This window comes from Urocampus carinirostris, chromosome 10, assembly GCF_059441175.1.
Source record: "Urocampus carinirostris isolate Australia breed hairy pipefish chromosome 10, RoL_Ucar_1.0, whole genome shotgun sequence".
Classification (NCBI taxonomy): domain Eukaryota; kingdom Metazoa; phylum Chordata; class Actinopteri; order Syngnathiformes; family Syngnathidae; genus Urocampus; species Urocampus carinirostris.
The window spans coordinates 17,480,711-17,508,583 of record NC_142358.1 but is presented as its reverse complement, the minus strand read 5'-3'; the positions used below and the strand labels follow the sequence as shown (position 1 = coordinate 17,508,583).

Below are 27,873 nucleotides of genomic sequence, written 5' to 3'. Positions count from 1 at the left end.
GAGTTTGTCTTTCTTCTAATAATTTCAATTAAAATGTTGATAAAAATATGTAGGACTGTTCCTCAGGCTTTGGACTCCATAGAGCGCTGAAAACCTGAAAAAGAGCATGAGAAGGGGAGTGCAGGGGGTAAACAGCAGTTCATCTCCGTTTACACCTTAGCTCATCATACGGGTGTGCTGCTCTCAGGTGTCCTCTACAAACCGCCAACCACTTGGCATGTTGCACTCCTCATACCTTCCTTCAACTTGAATCTCAATAAGCAATGCGTTTTTAAAGAACTCATCAACACCAATTATGACACTCCTCTTTGAATGCATTCCTCTGTGTGTCTTTTTCTTGTTTTTATCAGAGATAATTTTTGGCTCACGAGCAGTGTTCCGTCTAAGCTGTGCACGTGCGCAATTGCGCACTGCTCGCACATTCTCAGCGCACAAGAAAATCTAGCCAGCGCACAAAAGTGAGGGCTCAAAATTCCTAATTAAGAAGCGACTCAAGTCAAAGTTACAGTGCATGAAAGTAAAAATACACGGGTTCCCCTGACGTTGTGTCCTAAATTTGGTATTTTGAAGTCAATGTCGAAGGAGAACGAAGTTGAGTAAAATTAGTAGAGTTTGTCGGTGAACCGGCTTCTTCGGCTCGGCTCTTCGGGTTGTTTTTGCTTCTTTAATCCCAACATGACCAAATATTATGTACAATTATGCACAAAATGACTTAAAGGAAGGGGGGAATAGAACCAAAAAGAAAAAAATACCAAAATGAAAAAGCAGAGAAAAGCTTAAAAAAAAAGAAACAAAGAAGAGAAAAATGAAGGAAAAATTTAGAAAAAAGCCAGAAAAAAAGTAAAGAAAGAAATGTAGGAAAAAAGTAAATAGAGAACAAAAAGAAAAAATTAACAGCTCGGAAAAAGTAAACACAATGAGATTTTATTTAAAGGAATTTAAAAAAAAAAAGTAGAAAAAAAACACGGAAAAAAAGAGAAAAAGTTTGTTTCAAATAATTTCCAATTATATCAAGTGAATCTTGTTGCCAACATTGTACTTCCACTAAAAAAGGTGATTAAGTACAGTTCTGTATTTTACAACCGACTAAATAAGCCCCCCAAAATGTTAATATGCGACAAAATATATCAGGAAATAAAAATAAATGGATATCTTGTGAAAGAATTGTAAGAACAAACGACGTTTGTGGGCCGTACAACCTTTGCAATAGTACACGAGTCAATTCATTCAAAAGAGAAAAATAATTTTGCATTGCCGGAAACTCAGCAAAATGTAACTTGATGTCAAATTTTGGACATGTTTGATAATTAATTTTCTTGCCACACTTGGGATTATAGTTGCTCACTGTTGTTTCAAGCGCTGCTCACCGACTTTGTGTGAACGCTCAGACTCGTGGAAAATTAGAGGGAACATTGCTCACGAGTGAGCTCTCTCCCAAAATTATCCTCTTACTTTCTATATCATGCTAGCGTACGTTTTTACAGTCTGCCGTTTTAACCCGGTTGGGCTACGGCCAGGGGATAATCTGATTACCATGACCTCCTTTGGCGTGATGTCGCATCATGTTTGCGAGTCGGCCACTCATTGGCCTTGTGCTCATGCTTTACCTGTCACCCTGATCCTGCATCAGCCTCAGGTTTCTCACAGCGTAGGGCTCTGGTCCCACTTGATTGCGTGTCATTGTTATGCAGCTTTATACAGTCATATTGTACACACTTGACGTGGCAGCACATGTCTCGACTTCATCACGCGGCAGTGACATTTTTTAGCCATTTTGTATGATAAATTATGAGAAATGAAAAGTGTATCTCAAACTTGAGTCATAAAAGACCGTTCTGGAAGTTGACGTAGCAGTGTTCGTGAGGTTGAGGCTTGCTACCATGTTTTCACAGCTAACAAATAGTTCTTACCTAATACATTTATAGTTTCGTAGACACAAAAAATAAAAAGAGAAGACATCAATGGATTTTGAAATGTTAAGGCGTACAGGCGAAAGACCCTAAACCTCAGATGAGAAAATAAAAGCTACCCCTGAGCCTTTTATTTTTATGTAATCGCCTAGGTTTCAAAAGCAGATCCACCCTAAAAGGTGTGGTATCAAAGAACAGCACACTGATTGATCGATAGTTACAATGATGTAAACAGTTCATAATAGTCAAAACAATGAACAGCAGTGCGCAGTAATAGTCAGACAAACTGGCATTCTATGCAATCTCGCAAATGTGCAGGTGTCGAGTATCAAAAACAGAATAAACCTATGTTTACTCCATTAGGAAAACATTTTGCTGCATAATTCTTTTGGAAACTTTATTTGTTTCAGGATACCAAAAAAAAAAAATAAATAAAAAATTAAACAACATGAAAAGAGTTGGGCGTCTTATTATTCGAGTCACCGTATTTTCCGCACTATAAGGCGCCCCGGGTTATAGGGCGCAACCCAAAAAATTGTTTTTGGTCCTATATTTTCCATACATAAGGCGCACCGGATTATAAGGCGCTACAATCGGAACGTCGACAAAACAGTCAGATAGTTCAGTCAAACTTATTACCCCCTTAACATTCCGAAAGCTTGCAAAGAAGCAAATACGTGTCGTAGACACGTGCGGATGCGGTGACCGTACGATGTCACCAAACAAACATTTCTTAGTTTCCATTTTATTTTTTGCTGGCAACTGTGTGGACAGCAAAGTAAGAATTTTATTGTGCAGGGAAGCGGGGTTCTTTACTGTGCATATGACAATAAACACTTTGAATTGAATTGAGTTTAAAAATAGACTCATCACAGAAACATCAAGATCGTTCTAAAACAAGATACCGGGAAAATATAAATCCGCATAGCTTGCTTAAGTTCTCTTGCAGCCTTCACATTCATTAATGATACGTAACCATGGTCTTTTTACAACCGTGAGTGTAGTAAATCCAGGAGAGTAAAATATTTACAAATACAGATTATTAAAAAAAAAATTCTCTATGCCGTAGTGCAACCCAACCAACGTGTGATTCACATTCATCTTTTTCGGCCAATTGCAGGCTTTGTTTCGCCCCTTTAGCCTATGCGAGCCTTTAAATGATAAAAAGGATCCGCCCCCTTTACCTCCGAATAACTTTAGCCAATAGTGACTGATTCAAATGATGATTGACACATTGGTTAGGAAATGAAATGCCGGTATATAAATCCCAGCATACACTGCGGACGACTTCGCCTTCGGGGGAAAATCTAGTCAGCGGCTGCTTGCTTTAGTTGCAAGACTTTGCAACTTAATATTGATCCATATATAAGGCGCACTGTATTATAAGGCGCATGGTCAGCTTTTGAAAAAAAAATAAAGGCTTTTAGGTGCGCCTTATAGTGCGGAAAATACGGTACTCAAAATAGTCACATTACTGTCTTGTTTTTTTCTGCTCTGTGATTGGCTGACCACCAGTTCAGCTTGTTTCCCACCTAGCTTCTAATTCACCTGTAAAGCTCATCTGGACAAGTACCACTACTTAAAAAATGAATTCCAGTAACTCACATAAATAATGAAAGTTTGACCCATTTCCTCTTATCACTATTTGTCAGTAAGTAAATAGTTGTTACATTTTACAATAATCTACCTAAACTGTGTTTTAATATTAGTCTGCACCATTTAAGATTCCAATTCCTATTATCAGTCACTGTGGACAAGCACTTGCCAAAACACCAATCACATATAACAGCAGTGTCAAAGTCAAATGAACAGAGAGCCAAATACACCTTTTTGTCACTAGCTGAGGGCCACCCAAATCAAATGTTCATTAAAAACATGTAAATGACACATATAACCCAGTGAACGTAATTAAACCTTCTGAAAACTAAACGAATATATTCCAATATGATCATAATCAAAGCTATAATTTCTCTAAGCAAACTTAAGGTACCGTATATTTTTAAATTACTTTAAGAGCAAACTTCTATGCAACCTAAATTTAAGGAAATTATTGTCTGTTACATGTACACACTGCAGGAAGTAGCTAACCAACCATATGGAGGGGCAAATCTACATTGAACTCATGTTCGTTTTCCCTTTTTATCGTAATTGAATGCCTGTGAATCACCTTTGTATTGTGAGGGATGTAGTTTTTGTGCATGTAAAAGATCTGCAGGCTGGCGACTTGCTGCAGTCTGTGACCTGATCTAATAATATTTGAAGAGCATCTCAGGGGCTATAGAAAGCATAATCGCTCGCCAAACTGGGCCCGTGGGCCTTGATTCTGACATATGTGGTATACAACAAGATGCGTGTATGCATGCGTGAGGTTAGAAGTGCGAGCAAAGCTGACATTGCAATTGCATGTTGTTTTTACCGCTTCAAATGGTAGCTGTGTTTACACAGTCAACAATCATTTGAATAGAGGGAGCCCTCGTGTCTCCAGACGGGCTTGTCGAGTGTGTGTTTGTGTTTTTAAAGAAAGTGTCATTTCATCGGAACGGAACACAAATGAAACATACTTGACGTGTTCTGTTCTTTTCCTATTCGGTTATTACTAAACATCGTAAGAACCGTGCAAACAAGTGTTTTATTAGCTTCTAAGCAGATTAGTGAGGCGTGATATGGAGTATGTAATACAGTGTTACTGGGTTGGGCTGGGAAAATAACAAAGAGTGGGACTGAAAAAGGATTAAAGGGGTGGCTTGTCCGCGGATTTAATCCCTTGCAGAGTGGTCGAGGTTGACATAGGCCACTGTTAAATGATATAAGAAAGGCAAACGTTATTGTTTGCAAAATAAAAAAAAATCTAAGCCTGAAAAAAAACAAAAAAAACCCGTTTTGCACAAAAAAAAATAAAGATGATATTTTTTTAACATGATATACATTTTTTATTTGGGCGGTGCAGATAATGGATGGATGGATTTACGAACAGTGGAATATTTTTATCAGTGCTATTGTTGTGGAGTTTTTTTGAGTTTTTCCTTGCCCTTGTGTATGTTTTAGATCAGGGGATGGTGTAATAATAATCTGTGGTTTGCAATAATCCTTGGTCCGTGCAGCCCCTTGAGACTCCTTGTGATTAAGGGCTATACAAATAAACATGACTTGACTTGACTATTTATAACTGCTCAGAATTTGGCCCAAAATATTTTCACAATTACCTTTCTTATAATCAATTATGACACAAACATCTGAAACATCTTCTAAATTGCATATTTCCAACTTAACTTTTCAGAATGAGTCCCATAATTTAGGTTTGAATTTACTTTCATATCAGTAGAGGTTAGACCGGATCTAAAAAACCCACCCTGACCCGACCGGGCCTTTGAATATAAAAGACAGAACCAGCCTAAGCCTGAACGATTAACTTGATTTGAGGGACCAAGCCCGAAGAAAGCCTCAATTTTCCTTTTTGTATTTGTGAGGGGGAAGGGTGATTTTGTCTGTCTCCGACAATTCCCCCCGCCCCACTTCATCCGGAATTTTGGGACAGTTTGGGCCCAGGCCCAAGATCTTACCTGAATTGGAAGCAAAGGGAATCTGCAGTTGCCGTTTTTTTCCTCATGGCTGCAGGATTCAAATTTTGACCAATATTTAGCAAATGTGGCCGTGGGGGTGTGCATATTCATTTTACGTATGGAATATTTATAATGCTTACTGTACACATGCTAAATAAGTCAACTTATTGTGAAGGATTGTGCCGATCGAACCACCTGATTGGAAAACCGGGGCCTTTTATGTCACCACTAACTTGATCAATATCAGATATTGTCCTTGCGTCAGGATTTGAATGAATGTATAAGGTTACAGTGGCCCCTCTACATACAAGAATTATTTGTTTCTGAATCAAGCTTGTATCTAGAATTTTCTTATCTTCAACTAATTTTCTAAGAAAATAAATAACGGAAAACCAGTTGATCTGTTCCCGGCCTCCCAAAATCAAGTTAGACCTAAAAAGCTATACAAAGCTTTCCTTATGACTTAAAACACATTCAAATAGTAATTAAACATAAGATACTATAATAAAATAAGTAAGATAATAATAACCAAATAAAATGTGAGTTTATTTTGAGCACTTACAGTGGAGGATGTCGGTGGTTGCTAACGGAGTTGTGTGCATTGTGGTGGAGGAGTGAGGGAGTACAAGAGGGCACATCTGGTTTAACCACAAAAAATAATTAATTTTTTTATTCATAAACGGTTCTCAATCAGTACCCCGTTTTTCGCCAGCTAGACAGCCAGTGATTGACGTCCGAATTACCAGACGTCTTTGCTTTAGTTGCTGTTTATTCAGACAATGGCTTCAACCTTTACCCTTATAAAGTCGCCGTAAAACTAAAAACAAAGTACAAAAAAGTGATAGAAAGTGATCGAAAGTTGGCGCCTGAGCTGCCGTCCAAGTTCTGCCCCCCCATTACCAACAAACGATTAATACGTTAGCCACAAGAAGGCACTCAAAGACCACTCCTTCTGTTTCTCAAAGGCAGAACGGTACTGTATGCGGTATCATATAGTTGTAAATATGCATTTCCAATTTTATTCAATATAATTTCCGGATCACTTTCAAATTTCTGGCCAACTTGGGATTTTGAATTGTGCCTTATGGTCCAGAAACTATGGTTATTGAAAAAAATCTGCTAGCCATGTTTAAAGATACTGGTGGACATAAGTATAATGATGCCTGTATCTGCTCTAAAAAACAACAACTCCATCTCTGAATTGGGGCCCAGAAAATCCTGATCAAGACATCCCTGCATGTTATTTACTGTAGTGTATATGGTTGATTGCTCCTTAGTCTTATCTAATGCTTGTCTCCTTCTGGATGTCACAACAATAACAAGACAGGCTGTGTATTCATGACAGTCCATATTCAGACCCGCCTCTGCGATTGTCCAGTACAGTGCACCGTGTATGTGCCTCTGTGTGTGCATGGAGGTTGGATGGCAGGACACGCTGACGCTAGTGTAGAAGCCTACACTCTCCACAGCACAAATTCACACATACTACACAAGCACACGTACACAGCGCCACAAAACAACAATGACCCCATTCTCACACCGCAGTCCAAGACAGAACGAGAGCATGGCTTACAGTGGCAGTGGAGGAGGAGGAAGAAGCAGCCATGGGCCACCTCAGGCAGGGAATGAGAGAGTTGAGGCATGGATGCTAGCAAGCAAGGAGCAAAGCAGGAATGCAGAAAACCCCTGGAGGCTCGAATGGGGATGGATAGAAGGGTGGATGAGGGGGAGGGATGACTGTAGCAACGGGGACATGTAGAACACCAGTTTGACGTTTATGTGCGGGGTAACTGTTAAACAGGCCATTTGCAACAATGAGGGACACAGCGGGGTAAGCAATCGTAGAAAGAAACAACAACAAAAAAACAACACATTTGAAGAACTGATTTTTAAAGAAATCTGAATAGAATTTTTTTTAAAAAGGGTACAATCTTGGAGCACGGAGCCATTTCAAATATGGATTAGGCTGATATTAGAGATAGGGAAACTCAATCCCATTTTTAGAATACGAATATAAAACTTTTGATTAGTCATTGATACCGGTCTGCTGACAAAAACGCATTTGAAGATTTATTTTATCCATTTATTCATTATCTGCATTGCGTATCCTTAATAGGGTCGCAGGGTTCTGGAGCCCATCCCTGCAATCTTCAGTGGGCAGGGGACACCCTCAAATGGTTGTCAGCCATTCGCAGGGCACACAGAGACAGACAACTCATTTGCGTTTTCACACGTAGGGAAAATTTGGACCCGCCAATTAACCTGACATGCCTGTTTTTGAAATATCGGAGGAAACTGGAGTGCCCCCAGGGAACCCACGCTAGCACGGTGAGAACATGCAAACTCAACACAGGAAGGCTGGTAGCCGAATTTGAACCCATGACCTCAGAAATGTAACGCGGATGTGCTAACCAGTCAGCTGTCGTGCTGCCTAGATTTATTTCATAATGCATTTATTTACTTTAAATCTGACAATCCTTTAATTTTTTTGTTCTTAATTGTTAAATGGCCGATAGAGGGCAGCCGATACTGGTATCGGCTACAGTCATTTAAACTGATACGTTCAAACGGCACTGATACGGATGTTTGATATTGGTACTGTATACAAATGTGTTTTCAGATGCTGTTAAAAGAGAAAACCTGAGAAGTTTTGTATTTCTTCTGTAAAAATGTATTTTCACAAGTCCATTCCTTCAATACCTAACCATATTTTTAAAGACTGATACCAATATGCAACCTTCAAGTAGTCATTGGAAGCATAACTTCTTTACTTTTGAGACTAATTTATATACATTAGAGCTACACTAACTAACATTTTCATATAAGTAAGCATTTTATTTATATGTATGTTTAAAGTGGTACAAATGTTTGACAAATTATTGACAGTTTCTGGCAGTTTCATTAGCCCTTAATTGGCTAATAGGTGGTATCAAACAACTTTTATTTTGGGTAAACGTCTTACCCTGTTATGAGACACATCAGTTATTAAATTGTTATGGTTTAGCTGTATACTTTTTTTTTACAAAATAAATATGTTTGAGGCAGCACGGCGGCGCAGTGGTTAGCGCGTGTGCGGTACAGTTATGAGATTGAACCTCCTGTGTGGAGTTTGCATGTTTTCCCCGTGCTTGCATGGGTTTCCTCCAGGCACTCCGGTTTCCTCCCACATTCCAAAAACATGCATGTTAGGTTGGTTGGCCGGTCCAAATTGTCCCTAGGTGTGGATGAGCGAGTGAGTTGAGTGAGTTGTCCCTATGTGCCCTGCGGCTGGGTGGCAACCAGTTCAGGGTGTCCCCTGCCCACTGCCCCAAGATAGCTGGGATGGGCTCCAGCACCCCTGCAACCCTACTGAGGATAAGCGGTGCAGATAATGGATGGATGGATGAAAATATCTTTGAAGGGAGATTGTCTGTCATTTAGCGTGCTCTAGTGCTAAAAAAAAAAAAACATTTATTTGAGAAAAAAAAGACAATATTGTTTTAAATAAAAGCAAAAATACTTGACATATCATATTTTTAACCCCTTAATGTTCCGGGCCGCCGGGGCATTGGTAAACCAAGTCGTGACTTCACAATGTCACTAGCCGTTTCCTGTTTCCACGCTAAAATGCCCATGCTACACTCTTCTGCAGACATGTGATTGCCAATTTTTTACATGCAAGAATAAAAATGTTCTATATCTCTGTCTTCCAACTTAGATTACTCAATGGTAGTAGCACTTGCAGTCTTTTTAAGTTTGGGACTAAACTGAGTGATACCTTTCAAAAGAGACCAAAACTGTCCATACTCTTCAAATGGATCAGGAACAGCATTTAATTTACTGTAGGTATGTCTTGGATTGGGATTTTAAGCGAATTTTACAGAAACAATAAAGTTTGAAATATACATGGGTACTGAAAGTTGTATTCATTTTTCACATAATGAGCCTTACTTAGAGAGTCGACATGATTCTCTACCATATTGCTGCTACAGGTACCCCAAAAATCCCCAAATTTATGGAATGAGAAAAGAAACAGTAAAATTATCAACAGATTAATTAAATTTTAAAATAATAAAAAATTGAAAACCCCATTTTATAATGAAACAAGGTAGTCTCAAAAGTAAATTAATGAATTGGAAGCTTCTTCCTTATTGGCCTTTGGTGAAAAACGGTGCATAAAATCACAAATTGATTGCTTATCGTTATATTATCTGACTCTGCGTTTTTGGCTGCCCTTTGTCCTTGATGTTATTCGCAGTGTGGACATAAGCGGGTTTTTTTTAACAGATGTTTAAATCACACCACTCGTGGTGACACCAACAACGGTCATTGGCTGCAAGAGCACAAGAGCAGAACGCAATATGAGAACTCCTGAATGCACCCACACATTGTCAGTATTTTTTTTTTCTCCACTGGTCGATAAACAGTGTATTGGAACCCAAAAACGGTCCCTCTTCTCTCCCTTTTTGCTGCATTGCAGTTCAGATTGACTGGAAGAATTGTGCTTGCATTCTCATGCTCCATTTTTGTCATGCTTACAAACATTTCAAAATTACAGGTGAGGAGTGGGGTTGAAATAATTCCAGGCAACAACAGAGAAGCTGCTACTTCTTTGCTACGTTTTAAACGCCATAGCTTTAAATTTGGTGAAGCTTATTCTTTTTTGTTGTTGTTGCGGCACTGACTAAAACGGCGCGCCACTCTTTTCCACAACACTTGCGCTCTAAATACAAAAAAAACGCGGTAACATTCGGAAACATTTATAATGCCCGTTAAGAGAAATTAGCCTATTCTTTTCCAACGTAATTCATATAATACATAACGGGAGCAAAAGGGGTGGTTTGACAGTACTGATCCAACATTTTTAACCTTTTCACCCACGAATTAAGTCATCAATTTACACATATGTATAGAACAGCTGTGGAAAAATGCTTCACTTCTCTTTCCGAATCATCGGCATCATTGTCAGGTCGCTGACATTTCTTTTAACCCTCGAGGAACAATAACAATTTGAGCAATTTGGTCCATTACTGCGGAAACCACCTATGACAACACAAAAATACACGCCTGGGGTTCAATCTGGAACTATTCTCAACAGTATGGTTGCCCTGGCGCTGTCTTCTAAATAATATAGGGCTTACATTATACGCAACACAATTCTTTTTCGTGTTTTGCTTTCACGCAGTAGTAAATGTTTGATCGTCTTTGTAAATGCCCTCTTGAAAAGTCACATGATTCAAAAACATGTGACGTAAACAATTCTGAGCAAGAGAAAAAAGTCGCCAACTGAAAACGGCGTTGGCATTCTGCAGCCAAAGACGTCAATGCCAAATTTCCCAAAACACTGCGATTTTTTTTCGAGGATTCATAGTTCCAGGTTATTATTTGAATGGTGGAGTGTTTGGCCAACAAGAATTGTCACGTTTCGTGGTTTAACAGCGCCGGCCAATCAAAAGTGGTTTTAATGGCACCAACCAAAAAAAGCGAGGCAAATTTTGCCAAACATGTGTCCATGACTTTGATGGGCTGGTGTAAGCTGCCAGTCGGTCAAACCGCCCTTTGCACAAATGGCCACCAAAACAAAAGCCATGGCTCGTAGCTTTAGTGGCTCTTTACATTTAAAATAAATTCATTGATTGAATTGGACTCTGAGGAAAGTCAGAAAAGCGCACAGAAAAATCACCATCCTTGGATTTTCATCGTGTCCGGGAATCGTCCAGTCAATTCAAGTCACATTTATTTGTGTAGCTCTTAATCACAAAAATGTCTCAAAGGACTGCACAGGATTACAATTACACCATCACCTAATCTTAAACCAACATGCATTGGGTAACTGTACACAGACAAGGTCAACATCAATAAAAGAGAACACTAGGGAATATGTTCCAGAAAGTACATGATAGAAATGACTCCTGAAGCCTGTAAAATAGTCCAAAAAGTCCATAACAGCAACGACGCAGCTTTCCAAATGCGGCGTCGGAAGGGAAAGCTAACAGCTAGGTTAACAACTCTTAAGCCACCATTGCTGTGGCAAGTCACCAACGCTAGATCCATTACCCATGGAACGGATAACTTTTTAACCATCCCAAAGACTTTGCATAAGTCGCTGTTACCCGATGCTAGCATGTAGCTTGCCAGCTGCTCCCCAAATAGCTTTCTTACACTGAAAGAAGTTGCCCTCTAATTTTGTTGTGTTTTTGTATAATGACAATAAAAACTAAATCTTTAACATAAATTCTGTTTTTATATGCAAATTTATAGTTATTTTGTTACAGTTGTATACACTAAGTCTAGAAAGACATCAACTCGAGTTAAGTTTGCATGTCACTATGTTTAAGTTTTCCCCCGAAAAAAAAAAAGCACAGTAAATGCTCTTTTCTTGTCAAATCGAAAATCGCATCGGAATTGCAATATCGATCTGAAAAATCGCAATTAGGTTTTTTTCAAAAATCTTGCAGCCGTACAACTTACCTACCCATCAACCTACCTACCTATTTATCTATTCATCCATCTATCTTATTGTCTCTCTCCATACCGCTGTCATCTGCCTAGCTAGCTGGGTGGCTTGATCATTTCCCAGCAACAATTTGAAGTACATAGATACTTGCCAAAATTATAATTTTCTTTGTATTAGGAAGACTGTAATATTTAAGTTTTACTTTGAAACCGAATCTGGAACGTGTGAGATGAGGTAAATATGAAAAGGGCTATTTTTTGACTCGATTTAGGATTTACTGTGAATGGGCTGAACACATGTTTAGTTTTGGACTATATAACATAAAATATTGACCCATCCTGTTTACCCCAAAATAAATGGCACATCTTGAGTAAGTAGAGGTAAATAATACCCTTTTGCTTTCATAATTCCTTGTTCTCTGTTTTTCTTGCTTAATGAGAGGCTGCTGCAGAATAGTGTCAGGAGTTACTGAGACACAAAGACGCTGCATTATGATGCCATGCCAGAAGAAGGACAAAAGCTTTCCCTCCGGTCATTTCTTCTCTTTACCGCTGCATCTTTTCATCCCGTCAATACATCCGCCATCCTGATAGTCTGAGTCTCTTTTCTACCCAACTTGCACGTTTTCTAACCCCACGTCTTTTGCCTTGCTCCAATTTCTAAGCTTCAAAATATCAACTCCTATTCTGCCTTATTCTCTACATTTACAAGTACACATCAAGTTGACATTTTTGCATGCTTGTTTTCATGCTTTGCCCTGATTACCACCTTCCTTTTTCCCAGTATACCATTTCTTTTGAGCGCTGACTAACCCATCAACTAAAAACACACTCTGTCATGCACTCAGACTTGCAGTGTTCTTCAAACGTTTATTGCAAAGGGGAACTTCTAAGATGTAATATGAACATTCACCACTAGACGCTGGAATCAAGAAAAAGCACCACCAAGTACAAGACACAAAACTGAATTTTTTTCCATCTATCCATCCATTATCAGCACCGTTTATCCTCAGTAGGGTCGCGGGGGTGCTGGAGTCCATCCCAGCTATCTTCGGGCAGTGGGCAGGGCACACCCTGAACTGGTTGCCAGCCAGTCGCAGGGCACACAGGGACAGACAATTTGTTTGTTCATTCACACCCAGGGACAATTTGGATCGGCAAATTAACCTAACAGGCATGTTTTTGGAAACCTGAGTGCCCGGATGAAACCCACGCAAGCACGGGGAGAACATGCAAACTCCGTACAGGAGGTTCGATCTCATGACCTCAGAACTGTGTCGCACATGCGCTAACCACTGCTCCGCCGTGCTGCCCTGTATTATTTCCATTTTAACCAATACAGAAAAAGCTGTAATTTTTTTTTTATCAACTAAACTTTTTGTATTGTAAAAGTGTCAAATATTGAGAAGAGAAATGGTAAAAAAAGTAAGTAAAATTACTTGAAATGAGGTATTAAAATAAGAAAAGCAATATTCAAAGCAGAAGTACCATAGCCCAAAACCACGGCATCATTTGAAGAGTTTTGCTAGTGAATGAATGGCTGGAAAGTGATAAAGTGGAGCAAAGTGTCGAAAGATAGTGGGAGGTGCAATATGAACTTGCTGAGTGGTTGGCATGGCACCATGGCAACTCTACATAATTTTTACTACTAAATTTATACTATATCTATACATTTATTTTAGAATTGTTTTTGTGGTTCGATTGCATGCTATTGCTTGACTTGTCAGCAATATTAGCTTTTTACTTTTCTGCTCTAATATATATGCGGTATACATATGTCAACTACAGTGATGCCTTTATAAGCAACAAACAATCTTTCAACAAACAGGTTGAGGCTGTTAATAGCCACTCCCTTTGGAAATTAACAGTTAACTTTAACATAAAACTAAGATCATTCATGTAGTGTATTTTTTAACGCTTTCCTTAGCATAATGCTAATACACAACACAAAACGTTATACAGTGGAACCTCGGTTCTCGACCATAATCTGTTCCAGAACCCTGTTCGAAAACCGATTTGGTCGATCACCGAAAATCGTTTTTCCCATTAAAAGTAATGTAAAATCGTTTTAATCCGTTCCAACACCCTGGATGTTTACAATGAACGTAAACATGAAGCTAACCCAGGCTAATCGTACGTTCGCGTTAGCGTGATCTTCTGTACGAAAGAATAAAAAAAAGGATTATGAATAGGATTTCTTACCTTTGTGGTGGACGGTGGGGAGAGAAAAATCATCAAAAGTTTTTCAACCTCTTCCAAAACTTGCGGCAGTTGCTTGCTTATAGCGCTAACTTCCTTAGCCGCATCACTCGATTTCACAGCCTCCTTATTCTTTACTATCGTACTGATAGTAGATTTAACCATGCTGTATTCACTAGCATGATCGGAAATTCGTACACCTCTTTCATATTTAGCTATTATGTCTTTCTTAAAGGCAATAGTTGGACGAACAACTTGTTTTTTTTTTCACCTGTCCTGCTTGCACCGACCTTCTTCGGAGGCATAATTAGGGGCTAAAACACCCGTACGCCGCTCAGCACCCTAGCGTACCGGCGTTCGAACTCCGATTTTTTGACCGAACAGCGAAGCAAGAATTTCTCGAAATTTTTGGTCGAACACCGATTTGTCCGAACTGAGAGGCGTTCGAAAACCGAGGTTCCACTGTAGTAGGCTAGCAAAACTAGCACCATTGTCCTTGCATTATTATGCAATTTTAAGAAATTTAATCACTATTGAGGCTGCATTACACAAAGACAGAGATTGTTTTTTAAATATTCTCTTTTATAACGGGGTTACAGGCTTGCTATGTCTGCTATCAGCCTCAAAAACAGTTTTGTATTACATTGTATCGATGTACATTGAAAATATCTGATATTGCCCCCCTGTTAGCCAAGGCGCACTCACAAGTGAAGGAAAAAAAAAACAACAAATGTGCCTGTAGCTGCAAAAACTCTAAATCCCTATACAAACGCAATTTTCAATTAAAACGAAAATGGGATTAATACTGAAAAGCTAGCCATTTAATATTTATTCTATTTTTTTAAGCATTTGAAAATGTTAACAATATTTGTGCCGTATTTGTCCTCTTACCAAAAACACAAAATTACAAAAAATAAAATATTTTCCATTTTCAACATTTTTGAAAAAGATCTAGGGAACCACGAGTGCAGTGCTTAAGAGCCACATGTGGCTTTAGAACCGCAGGTTGCTGACCGCCGCACTAGTGGGTGCACTAGAAATCATGGTTATGCTGTATGTATGCTTAATTGTTACCAATTTTTTTCACAGCATTAAAAATGTCAATTTTTTTTACCAAAACAACTTTTTCACTTTTTGTGTTGGTGTCCTCGATTACAGTATTTTGTAACGTTTTTACAAAATAACTGCTTGCACCTTGTTTTGAAAACACTATCTAGGACAAAAATGAGCCTCAACACTCTTAAGTAGGGAGGGAGACCAATTTTAAGTGGTATATTTACATTAATATGGGACACAGTCCCTGGCATAATTATTACAGTATTTCATAAATTGTATCAGATCATTTAACGTCACACAGTGAAATAAAATGGAGATCAGGTTTGGAGGTTTTGTTGTAGTCTGTCTTAAAATATATGGTGTAGCTCTCTCAAAAATAATCAAAATATTTTTGGTTTTATAGCTCTTTTGGTCAAAAAGGTTCCCAGCCCCTGGGCTAGCAGTTTGTTATGGACTTTTAAAATGATATAATGTTTTCACTTTGTTGTTAATATATTATTTTTATGTTATAACAAAGTTGCAATTGTTAGAAGTTGGGTTAAAGTAGGCTTAGTCAACAACTAACCGGAAGTAACGCGGGTTGCGTTAAAAAACAGACGTCGATTGTAGTAATCAGCAAATGCTTGGAGTAATTGCAACTTTACTTATCATGTTGCTGAGGGACATGTTTTTTCCAAGTTGCTTGGGGAAAGTTTACCTGCTGTCATGTACAGTGTGTGCTCCTTTTTTGCCTTTGCCTCCTTTTAGGTATGTGATTGTGACTTTTCCTTGTGACAGCGTGTCTTGCAATTATTATAGCCATTTTTAGCAGCTGTCTCACCTGCTGTGTCCCATTTTGGCTGCTCGCTATTTGTTGTACTATTGCTGTACCCACCTGCGACACGACACCTAGGCGTTCTCCACAAAAACTATCAAACTTTGTCTCAAAAACTCAAAACCTTTTGGACTAATTAACATGTAAACCAATATGGTGACTGGCTTGCTAAGGTGCTGGTGTTCTTCACATGACGTCAGAGCTCAGGAAGTCAAAGACTCTTTTAAAAATGCATTATTTTGGAAAATATTTGGAATATACCAATGACATATACTGTATATATATATAGATATTTTGCGAAACAATACCATGTATTATTTTCTCAAATTTTGTATCTTTTAGAATTTGGGTATCTCTTTAAGAGAAAACCTGCTCTTCTCGATCACCACGTTGATGACTCCTGTCCTATGACATAAAATAATAGAATAGAAACAACGTTTGTGTATTTTTTTCCTGACACGCCCGCTAATTTAGCCATTGTGACCTCCGCCCTTGTTACCATAACAACAAAGTGATGACACAGCGCTTCAACCAAAACAATGTGAGAAGTTGTTTGACATGTCCTTCCCTGGCACACACATAATATATGTAAAGTTTCACAGTACTTTTTGTAGTTTTTTTTTGAAAGATGACACATTTTCAATGTTTCAAAACTTTTTTTACGACAGCATAACATTCACAAGTCTACAAATTGTATTTAAGGCCCATAATATACAAAATTCTTCTTTCCTAAAAAGAGGGTTGAATACTTAAGAGTCTGAATTGGATAGGAAATTGGCACCATATTTAAATCCAGTTAAAGATTTTTACCAAAGCAGGTTTTATAGCTTACTTAAATCAAAAGTCAAACTAAAGCATTTCTCAATCAATTGCTGCTGCTAAATATTATTTCACTTATTTTTATTGCATTGTTGTCACAAGGCACTATTCTTCACTGAATTACTATTATTATAACATAGCCCAGTTTTTCTAAGCACTCTGGTGTAATTATTTTTGTTTTTGGGCCTATTCATCCAGAAGGTCTTGTATTTAATTTCTCTTCAAAGTCTTTATATAACATGTTTTACCCTGGAGTGCCATGTCCAATCTCGTTGCATACAGTGTTTTACAACGTTGATATCAATGACAACAAAGGCAATTTTAATTCTAAATCTAATTGTTGTATGGCCATCCACCAGTCAAAACAAGGCATTTTGTGTTGGATGTACAGAAATTCCTTGCTGTATCGAGGTTTATTTATCATTATTTTGCTAATTTGCGGATTTTAATCGTGCACAAAAGCAGGAAGAGAAACATGGTTTCTATCGCCAACAAAGTTGGACTTCTCAACCCGCTAAAATTGCTATGGCGCTACATACGGCTCTTTTTGGTGCTCCTAAGTGGCTCACTGGCGCTATTTCAAAACCATTTGATAATCGAAAAATATTTTGTTTCTGTAGAACAGAATCAGAAGATAAATAGAGTTTTCATAACGTCCACCTGATGTCGGCAAAGTATCATGTCAATTAAAGTGGATCATGATCTTAATCTATTCAATTGTGTAGTAAAATGACACGATTATTGAAAAATGATAGACAGCGCAGAAGTTATTTTAAAGAAAAGTTTATGAAGTACAGTACTTTTATTTGTGAAACAAATACTGGACTCTGTAATTTGGATTTGTTCTTAGTAATTTGGGTTTGTTCTGAGTAATAGATAAATGAATAAATAAATGAAGGTTTCTACTTTGCAAGTTTAGACTATCAAGGGAGTTTTTATGGAACGTAAACCTTGCAAAAAACAAGGGTTTACTGTAAATGAGTTAAGAAGAAATAGCCATCAGAGGGGGGCCATTGTGAGAATTGAAGGACAATGACATTGATATTGCTCAAGCTTCAGCTAATAATTGACCAATCTTAGCTTTTCCCCAGAAATCAGGTTGTTACTGTGGGCTAAATATCATTTTCGTGAACATCCACTTTCAACATCTTACCTTTACCCAAAATGCTGCTGTTGGCCTTTTAATCTGATCAAGCATGTAAGAGTGAGCCGATACTCCTAAATGCAAGCAGTAAAAGTAAAAAATAACACACTCAAAAGTGCGGACACGTTAGAATTCTAATTGAGTCGATAATGACGCAATTTTGTTTAATTACTTTTAATGAATTCAGAACCAAACACACTCAGAACCGTTTGGGTTGGAAATTAAATTAACCCCTCAAAGACATTTTACGAAAACATTCAACCCCCACGCTTGATGATTTCCACTATTCTTACTGATGGTAATCAATGTTCCTTTGTTAGGTGTGCGGGGGCCATTGAGTAATGTGTTAATGGATATTGAGGCACCGACTCAGCATGTGTGCCACTGATGACTTGCGTGCTGTTTAACCAGTCACTCAGTTGTATTTCGCAACATTTAGTTAGGGTTCATTGTCCAGGAATGGGTAAGAAAAAAAAGAGTATAGTGGGCTAATGGTTATGTCAAAACGGGATTGAATTGTTTTGGAGTCTCTCTATTCATGAACCGCAACTAGGGAATATTCTTTTTTTTTTAATGCATTCTATTTGATGACAAAAATAGACCATTAGTTATAAACTGAAAATATTTAAATAGCTTTTAAGAACCTCTTCCCGTAGCATTTCTGATAAAGTACAGTTTAGCAGATCAAACAGATGTGCAAATATACATACAGTCTTTTTATATGTACATCATAAATTATGCTCAAACCGACAGCTCACAGTAGCTGTGTAGTAAAATAATAAACATTTACAGAATGTTGCCATGATATCGTTAATGTTGAAGAAGACAAAACCATTCTGTGGCGTGTTTTGCTAACGTCTGCCACTTTGTGGGCTGCTGGCTCAAGCCAACGTAGCAGTTAGCGCTTTGGTATTAACTCATTTGTATATATGCCATCACGTATTAATGCGTTATTGTGTCTGAGTGCCAAAACGTAAAAATAAAATTATTAAAAAGGGTTTGCCGCTCCTCATCTGTAACTAGCAAACCTCTGGGAATGGTTTCAGTATGATAGATCACCATTAATGGCTGGAGTGGCTCTGACCAGATCTTTGTCCACACATTAAGGAAGCCTGTACTAGCTTGCTTGCTTCCTGTATCTAGAAACTGCGAGTGTGAGGGCTGCCCCAGAGTGACCAAAATTGTGCGATCATTTTACGGGAAACATCAGGCGCTGAAAAGTTCTTGCAATGTTCATGCATTGTTCATGCATAAGTTCCGTGTTCTTCCCCTAAAATGTTATTTTGCAAGCAAAGTGCCCTTGTGTTTATGGATAGCATTGTTTATATATTGGAGGTATCACAAATGAAAAACACTAAAGTGTAAGTTCTGCTTGAAATGCATCCTTTCACATAGTCATTTTTCTCAGAGGTTTTCTTTGAAACGAGTATTTTCAAGAAACTTGGCAATATTCAACAGTTGTATATTAAACAATGGTAAAAGCTAGAAACGTCCTTTTTTCCAATGACAGAATAGGGTTGAATGTTTCTTTTGATATGCCCTATGCCTGTATAGTTACCGAACTAAATTTTCTGTAGCCTTCAAAAATGAAACATAGGGGGTGGGGGCAGGTGGACACACCTTCGCAAACATGCAAACGCGTCTCGCTTGCGTCCAATCAGAAAAAGTCTCAGAGGAGGAGATCAGCTGTCTGCAGCGTGAAACTGAAAGAGTGACGGTGGGACTTGTTATTAATAAATGAGCTTTCGCTTGGTGCCTGGCTGATGATTTACATAGTCGGTCAAAAGACTCAAATAGGAAAAAGTTGGGAAAAAAAACCCTCCTTTTTCTTCTTAAATACATCTGAATGAATGACAAAGTGCACATTGCAAAACATTAATTTATCATGCAGCATATTCTTTTATGAGTCACTATCTGGTATTCAATTGACTGAAAACCGAGAACAGGTTTCTCCGAGGGCTTGTAGACAGAGAGGCACACCTTTTACCAAGGTAAAGGCTTTGCAGTGTGTGTGTTGAGGAGAGCGAGTGTATGTCAACAATGACTCTGCTATTTGTGTGTGAGAGAGAAAGAGAGTGAGAGGCTTTGCCACCCTTTGCATAAGCCAGAAGATAAGAGTGAGAGCGAAAAGCCAGTCTCCACCTAGCTCTAAGTACTCGCCAACAGTGTAGACTACAAACATTTCCATAACTTGCTCGCAAGCGTAAAAGAAGGAAGTCTTTGTAGTGTACAGTAAATACATACAATATTTTCGAAACTACAAAAACTATATATTCATTCTAGCGATTAACGCAATTTGCATACTTGTCAACCTCCACCCATTGCTCCCCTTATTAATGATTACAATTCACCTTATGGATAATAAACCTTAAAAACACAACACAGCACCTATTTACCCAGAGCAACAAAGACTATGTAGAATATAAACAGAGGATTTGTGTGAACCATTTCATTTTATTTACCAAACAAACAACACAAAAATGTTGTCAGCATTTTTTTTAGTTATTCGTCCACATGCAGTAAATTTAATGTTTTATAGGATAAGATTTGCTAGTGTGCCACGACAATATTAGCCATCTACGATGACGTTGCCATCTGATAACAGAGGCCGAGATGATCTGGATAAGAGCCGAAACGGGCAAAACAAGAGTGGTCTTTTTCCATTTTTTTTCCCGTGCACAAATTGCTACAGTGGTAAGTATTTGGTGCTTTTACTACCATGACCCTGGTTTGAATCCTCTTACAACTAAAAAAAATGAACCGAGGCTTTGGGTTCTTAGGCAGCATGGCGGCTCGGTGGTTAAGTTCAATCCCGGCTACTGCAGCCTACCCGGGTAGAGTTTGCATGTTCTTCCCATGCCTGGGTGGGTTTCCTCCGGGCACTCCGGTTTCCTCCAATAGTCCAAAAACATGCATGTCAGGTTAATTGGCCGCTCCAAATTGTCCCTAGGTGTGACTGAGTGAGTTGTCTGTCTCTGTGTGCCCTGCGACTGACTGGCAACCAGTTTAGGGTGTCTTTTGCCCCCTGCCAAAAAACAGCTGGAATGGCCTTACGACCCTACTGAGGATAAACGGTGAAGAAGATGGATAGATGGACGAATTGCTATATGCCATACACAATTCGTAATAATTGAAAACATATAAAATACAGGGAAAATGTAAAACTTGACAGGTCTGAAAGTATCAAAGACAGGCTGGTCAATAATTTATGTTATAGGCCTTAAACAAAGAATATTTGAACAAAAATGTTGGGCAACACATGTAGACTGAAAGGACAACTGTTCTAAAAGGCACATATTCTTTATTCTCTGTGAAGAGAAGCTCATATTTCCAAGTCTCTCCTTGTGTAAAAATTATTTTGTTTATACTGCTTCCTGGCAAAGAAACACACACCATAATGTTTAGCGTGATTTCTATGAAGCTACAAATGTTTAGTTCTTTGCTTTTTATTTATGACATGAGTTTTTTTTTTTTGTAAGATATTTTTAGGGGGCCTAAAGTAGGCCAAAGACATTTCCAAAAGCTTACCTGTTGGCAGAAATTTCTCGCTGGTGCAAAGTTTATTTCTTTTCATTCTTAGATATATTTACCTATTTTTCTAGTACAATGAGAACATTTACACCAAAATGAGCAAAATTGTCGCATCTATTAGATTATTGTTTGATTGTTTTGCTTGTATTATTTTATTTTTTTCTAATATTGCTTAACATTTTTCCTAAAAATAGAAAAAATGTCTACAATTTTGCATATTTTATTTTATTTTTACTATTTTTTGTTAAAAATATTTCTTAAAACTAGCAAATTTTTTTTACTATATTGTTATTTTAAGTATATTTCTGTAACCTTGGTTGAAAATATTCCTTTAACCTAGCAAAAGTATATACTGCAGGCTAAAAGATTATTCTCTTTATTTGTATGTATATACTTCCAGAAAATGAGTTAAATTTTGTTCAAAGGGGGTAGACTGAGATGTTTGCTGGCAGTGTATTTTTTTTTTTTTTTTAAATCATAGTTTCTCAATTAATTTGTTTTTTTGTAGTAGTTAATTATTTGCTAGATTTTCAAAAGAAATGTCTATGTGTTCATAATCTGTTCTCTATGTACAGCATGCTTAAAATATGATTTATGTCTAAAAGGATAAATTGATCAATGTATGGGCTTTGTTTCAAAGACTTCATAGGTGAATGTAGGGTAATATACTGTATACAGTGGCTTGCGAAACTAATTGCCCCCCCTTGAACATTGTGACCTTTTGCCACATTTCAGACTTCAAACATCAAGATAAGAACCTGTAATTTCTTGTGAAGAATCAACAATAAGTGGGGCACAATCATGAAGCGGAACACACTTTATTGGCTATTTAAACTTTTTTAACAAATAAAAAACAAAAAAGTGAGTGTGCAAAATTATTCAGCCCCATTGAGTTAATACTTTGTAGCGCCACCTTTTGCTGCGATTACAGCTGCAAGTCGCCTGGGTTATGTCTCCATCAGTTTTGCACATAAAGAAACTGATATTATTGCCCATTCCTCCTAGCAAAACAGCTCGAGCTCAGTGAGGTTGGATGGAAAGCGTTTGTGAACAGCGGTTTTCAGTTCTTCCCACAGATTCTCAATTAGATTTAGGTCTGGACTTTGACTTGGCCATTCTAACACCTTGATATGTTTTTTTGGTGAACCATTCGATTGTAGCTTTTGTTTTATGTTTTGTATTATTGTCTTGTTGGAAGAAAAATCTCCGTACCAGTCTCAGGTCTTTTGCGGACTCCATCAGGTTTTCTTCCAGAATGGTCCTGTATTTGGCTCCATCCATCTTTCCATCAATTTTAACCATCTTCCTTGTCCCTGATGAAGAAAAGCAGGCCCAAACCATGCTGCTGCCACCACCATGTTTGACTGTGGGGATGGTGTGTTGAGGGTGATGAGCTGTGCTGCTTTTACGCCAAACAGAACGTCTTCCATTGTTGCCAAAAAGTTCGATTTTGGTCTCAACTGACCAGAGCACCTTCTTCCACATGTTTGGTGTGTCTCCCGGGTGGCTTTTGGCAAACTTTAAACAACACTTTTTATGGATATCTTTAAGAAATGGCTTCCTTCTTGCTACTCTTCCATAAAGGCCAGATTTGTGCAGTATATGACTGATTGTTGTCCTATGGACAGATTCTCCCACTTCAGCTGTAGACCTCTGCAGTTCATCCAGAGTAAGGGGACGTAAATGTTGAATTACGCCTGCTTTATAGTTTTCGGGTATCTTGTTTCAGACTGATCTTGATATTTCCGTGATGACTTCATTATAAAATGGCCAGCATATATTAAATCCAATGAATTTAAGCTTTTCAATGATATGTGGCATATTTTAGTGGCTGGTGACATTGTACAGACAAGTATTTGTTTGTTGACAGTGCAGTGGGCCGTCAGAATGTTAATAATGTAAACAATTTTTTTGTTGTTTGGTGTAGTACCTGTCCCACCTGCAAAAACATTGTAAATGTTTTTCTCTGAATTTTCTAAAACCATTCAACACTATTGAAAAAAATCATGTTTATTACAATTACGTAGTTTAAAAAGTTTTAAAAAGTTTTTATATGAACAGCAGAGCATGTGTAAGAGTAGGGAGTGAGACAAGTGAGTGGTTCCCTGTGTCGACTGGTGTGAGACAGGGGGGTGTGATGTCACCATGGCTGTTTAATGTGTACCTGGATGGTGTGGTGAGAGAGGTGAATGCAAGAGTATTTGGCAGAGGTGTAGAGATGATGGACAACAGTGGAACAGTGTGGCAGGTAAGTCAGTTGTTGTTTGCAGATGACACAGCGCTTGTGGCTGATTCTGAGGAAACATTGAGAAGGTTGGTAACGGAGTTTGGAAGAGTATGTGATAGGCGTAAGTTATGTGTCAATGTTGGTAAGAGTAAGGTGATGAACTGTTCACGTGATGGAGTGGGCATGGCGGTAGAAATCAGGTTGCATGGACAGGTGCTGGAAGAAGTTGAAAGCTTTAGGTACTTGGATTGTGATGTGGCTGCAGTTGGTGGAATGAAGTGCGAGGTATTGCACAGAGTGAATCGAGGAAGCAAGGTTTTGGGTGCTCTGAGGAGAGTGATGAACAACAAGAGTATGAGTATGGATGTTAAGAGGGGACTGTATGAGTGTGTGATTGTGCCGACTGTGTTGTATGGTGCAGAGACTTGGAGCCTGAACGCAGATTTAAGAAGGAAATTGAATGTTTTTGAGATTAAGTGTTTGAGGACTATGTTAGGAGTGACAAGATTGGATAGATTGATAGATGAAATTGTGAGAGACAGAACTGGAGTAGTCGTGGAACTGAGCAAGCGTGTTGATAAGAGAGTACTCGGTTGGTTTGGACACATGGGGAGGATGGATGAGGAGCGAATGTTGAAGAGGATCTACAGAGCAGAAGTCAATGGAGGGAGACCAAGAGGAAATCCGCGATTGACGTGGATGAATGGTGTTATGAGTGCACTGCAGGAAAGAGGTCTAAATATAATGGAAGCTAGAATTCTTGCTGGTGATAGAAAGGAGTGGAGAGGTGTTGTGAAAGGATAGTGGGATTGTGGACGCGTTCTTAAGGATGGGCTGGGCACCCGTATGATGTGGCAGGGGTAAACCAGTGAAAGCTGTCGGGCCCTGCTGTTGAACAAAGAGTGTGTTGTGTCACCCTGACCCGAGTGACATGGCCGCTTTCTGGTGTCCCATTTCATCTGGAGGGACGAAAGCATGACCAACTTAGGTGCCGAGGTGCCTAACTTGTTTGGGTGTTTGGGCAATTGGGTTAGCCATGGTCCAAAAATTTTTGTGTGGGTTTTATTGCCATTATTTTTCCCTTTTATTTTCTTTGTTATTGTATGTGTTGTCTTGCTTTCGGTCACCCCTCTTGAGGGATATGACCAAGGTAGATGGATGGATAAATAGTTTAAAGAGAGAAGACAACAATGAATTTTGAACTTTCAAGGAGAACAGAAAAGGAGATCACAACTTCCAACCTGTTCTAAAAGCCCTCTCTTGAGTTCTTTCCTTTTATTAGCTCTTCTAGGTTTAAAAAGCAGATCCACCCTAAAGGGTGTGGAAGTCCTAGAACAGCAATCTGAATGGTCGGTAGTGACAATGATGTAATCAGTGCATAATAGTCAAAACAACAAACAACAATGGACAATAACAGTCAAAATACAGAACTGGTGTCTCAATAAACGCTCCTTTGCAGGTGTCTATTGTTAAAAACAGAATAAACATATTACTCATCGTGTTTGCAAAAGCAGAATTCAGTAAAACAGTTCTTGTACTGTCTTCGGATTGTGTATAACTTCTTTCGCTTTCCTCCTTGTTCAGTCCTTATCCAGGAATCGATAGAGCGCGATGACCTCGGCGGCAAGACTTTGAAGATCACCGACTTCGGTTTGGCGCGAGAGTGGCACCAGACCACCAAGATGAGCGCAGCGGGCACGTACGCGTGGATGGCACCCGAGGTCATCAAGTTGTCCCTCTTCTCCAAAAGTAGTGACGTGTGGAGGTGAGATTGAAAGCCGCGCTCCGCTATCCTTTTTTTTTTTACATGGTTCGAGTTTTATGATCTTTGTGGTCACAGCTTTGGCGTGCTGCTGTGGGAGCTTCTCACCGGCGAGGTTCCCTACAGAGAGATTGACGCGTTGGCCGTCGCTTACGGCGTGGCCATGAACAAACTAACGCTTCCTGTTCCTTCCACGTGCCCTGAACCTTTCGCTCAGCTGTTAGCAGGTAAACTCTTGAATGTACCTTACATACAAGGAGTGGGTCAATCTTTTGATTGGTTGGCTGCTTGGTGTGTAAAATATTTGGTAGAGGGACAGTGCCAGGGGTAAATAAATATTGATTAATCTGAGTACAGACGCTCCCCTACTTACGACCATTCGACTTACGAAAAACATTTCAAACGTGCATTTGTATTTCTTTGAGCTGTCTCTGTGAGATATTTTTTAACTGGTTTGACGATCTAAAACCTTTGCCAGTGATAAATATGCAAAAAACACACAAATCAGGAAGGGGCAAATACTATTCCACGGCACTGTACACGCAAAGAAGCAGCCCACTGAAAACTGCTTTCAAACAGCCACAAAATAAAACAAATCAAAGAAAATATTTACACCAACCTGTGGAAGCAGTGAACCCTTTATATTTCTTGGCCTGTGCAATTGTGTGAGCTTGAAAAAAACACTTAGCCAAGACACTTCCTATCCCATTTGTCTTTAGGCTTCAAACTACTTGAACATTTCCTTCTCCATTTCTGTATACTGTACAAGATATTTTCTTTTTGTTGTCCGGTGATGGTGTATTAAAAACATAACCTAACAAATAAAAAGAGCAAAATTTAGCAGACTTTTTTCGTGAATTCTGTGCCTAGGTTTGCCACATTGATTTGCCCATTGGTTCGTTCGTCCTGTATAAACCACGCCCCCTTTCCCACACACAGCCTACCATTCTCTTCTGGTGACACCCCATCAAAAATGTGCATATGAACTGACCCCCTGATTTGATTTCCATTTCAATTGATTTCTATTTTATTTTGTAGTTCTAAATTCGGCTTGTATGCGAGTATATCCGGTAGGGAAGATACCTCCATGAGGATAAATTCAGCATTCTCATACTCCGTGCTTGAGACTGCACCACCACAACTGTATTCAGCTGTACTTGCATACCTGTCAACCTCCACGGCTCCATGCCCTTACAAACTGTCGTATTTTCCCGTACAAAATACAAAATAATCATACACCTTTTTATTTTTGATGCATGATGGGAAATCCCCAGGTGGCAGACGAATGCGCACAGTAGCATCAAACCGCTCGCTTTGTTTGCAACGAAAAAAAACATACCGAGATAGAGGCTTCCGCGGCGAACTCCTTTGACTTAATTGATTTGCCGTTTTGTGACGGTCGGTGTACCCATCGTTGACATATTTGCGTTTTTCCGTACAGATTTCCTTGTATGTTGTACTCGTCTTAAAATGCATAAAAAATTTACTTTGTACGGCAAAACCGTACAGGTTGACAGGTATGTACTTAGTATGTAAATATCAACATGCCAACCCTTAAAATGATTTTACTAGCGGAGCAAGGTTTGTATGTAACCATGTAAGTGACGCAGAAGTATCCAGGACTCAGAGGACAGTGGACACTGCAATTCATTATCTGCATACAGTAAAATGAGTGTCATGCATAATGCAGTTAAGCACCATGTAATGGAGGTAAGATCTTGGGCCCGACCCAAACCCGGCCCGTAATTCGGGCTCAATCATCAATTCGGGCCTGTCAGGCTTCCCTCTCGCCAGTCGGGCTCTTTTATCAAATCAAGTTCATTTGTCGGGTTCAGGCGAGTTCCGGTTTATATATGCGCGACTCGAGTCGGGTCAGGCTGAATTATTTCGTCCCAATCTTACCTTTATCATGTAGTAACAACCGTAGAGTTACAAAATATCTTGTCAAAGTAATTGTTTTCCAGAAACGTGTTAGTGCCATGTAGTTTACTTCACTTTTTAGACAAGTTCTGGTTCAATTTTTGGTCTTCAATACAGTATTTTCAGAAGATAATAGTTATAGTTTTCATTGATAAAATTATCAAAACCAGCCCATTTCAACTCGCCTAAATTGAGTTAATGTCGTTTTCCCTATTGTCTTGGTTCCAGAGTGTTGGAGCCCCATCCCCCACAGCAGACCATCATTCACTAGCATCAAGAGGCGGCTGCAGGCCATCGAGCAGTCAGCCATGTTCCAGATGCCCTTGGAGTCTTTTCACTCCTTGCAAGAAGACTGGAGGATGGAGATCCAGCAGATGTTTGACGAACTAAGGGCCAAAGAGAAGGTGCAAATCCCTTCATCTGGCCTAGTGTGCGCTTTAGGGCATTTTCTGAAATCGGGAATCACCTGCAGAAGAAAGTGTCGATAGAGGCGCTA

General features: G+C 38.9%; 1 protein-coding gene across 1 annotated transcript in view; it reads left to right on the top strand.

Annotated features, from left to right (window-relative positions):
• The window catches only part of map3k10 (mitogen-activated protein kinase kinase kinase 10), a 50,055-nt gene that overhangs the window by 9,327 nt on the left and 12,855 nt on the right, over positions 1 to 27,873 (top strand). The window contains exons 2-4 of the mRNA XM_088345459.1: positions 25,280 to 25,460; positions 25,536 to 25,684; positions 27,606 to 27,781. Of these exons, the coding sequence (XP_088201585.1) occupies positions 25,280 to 25,460; positions 25,536 to 25,684; positions 27,606 to 27,781 (506 nt within the window). The remainder of the gene's footprint in view (positions 1 to 25,279; positions 25,461 to 25,535; positions 25,685 to 27,605; positions 27,782 to 27,873) is intronic.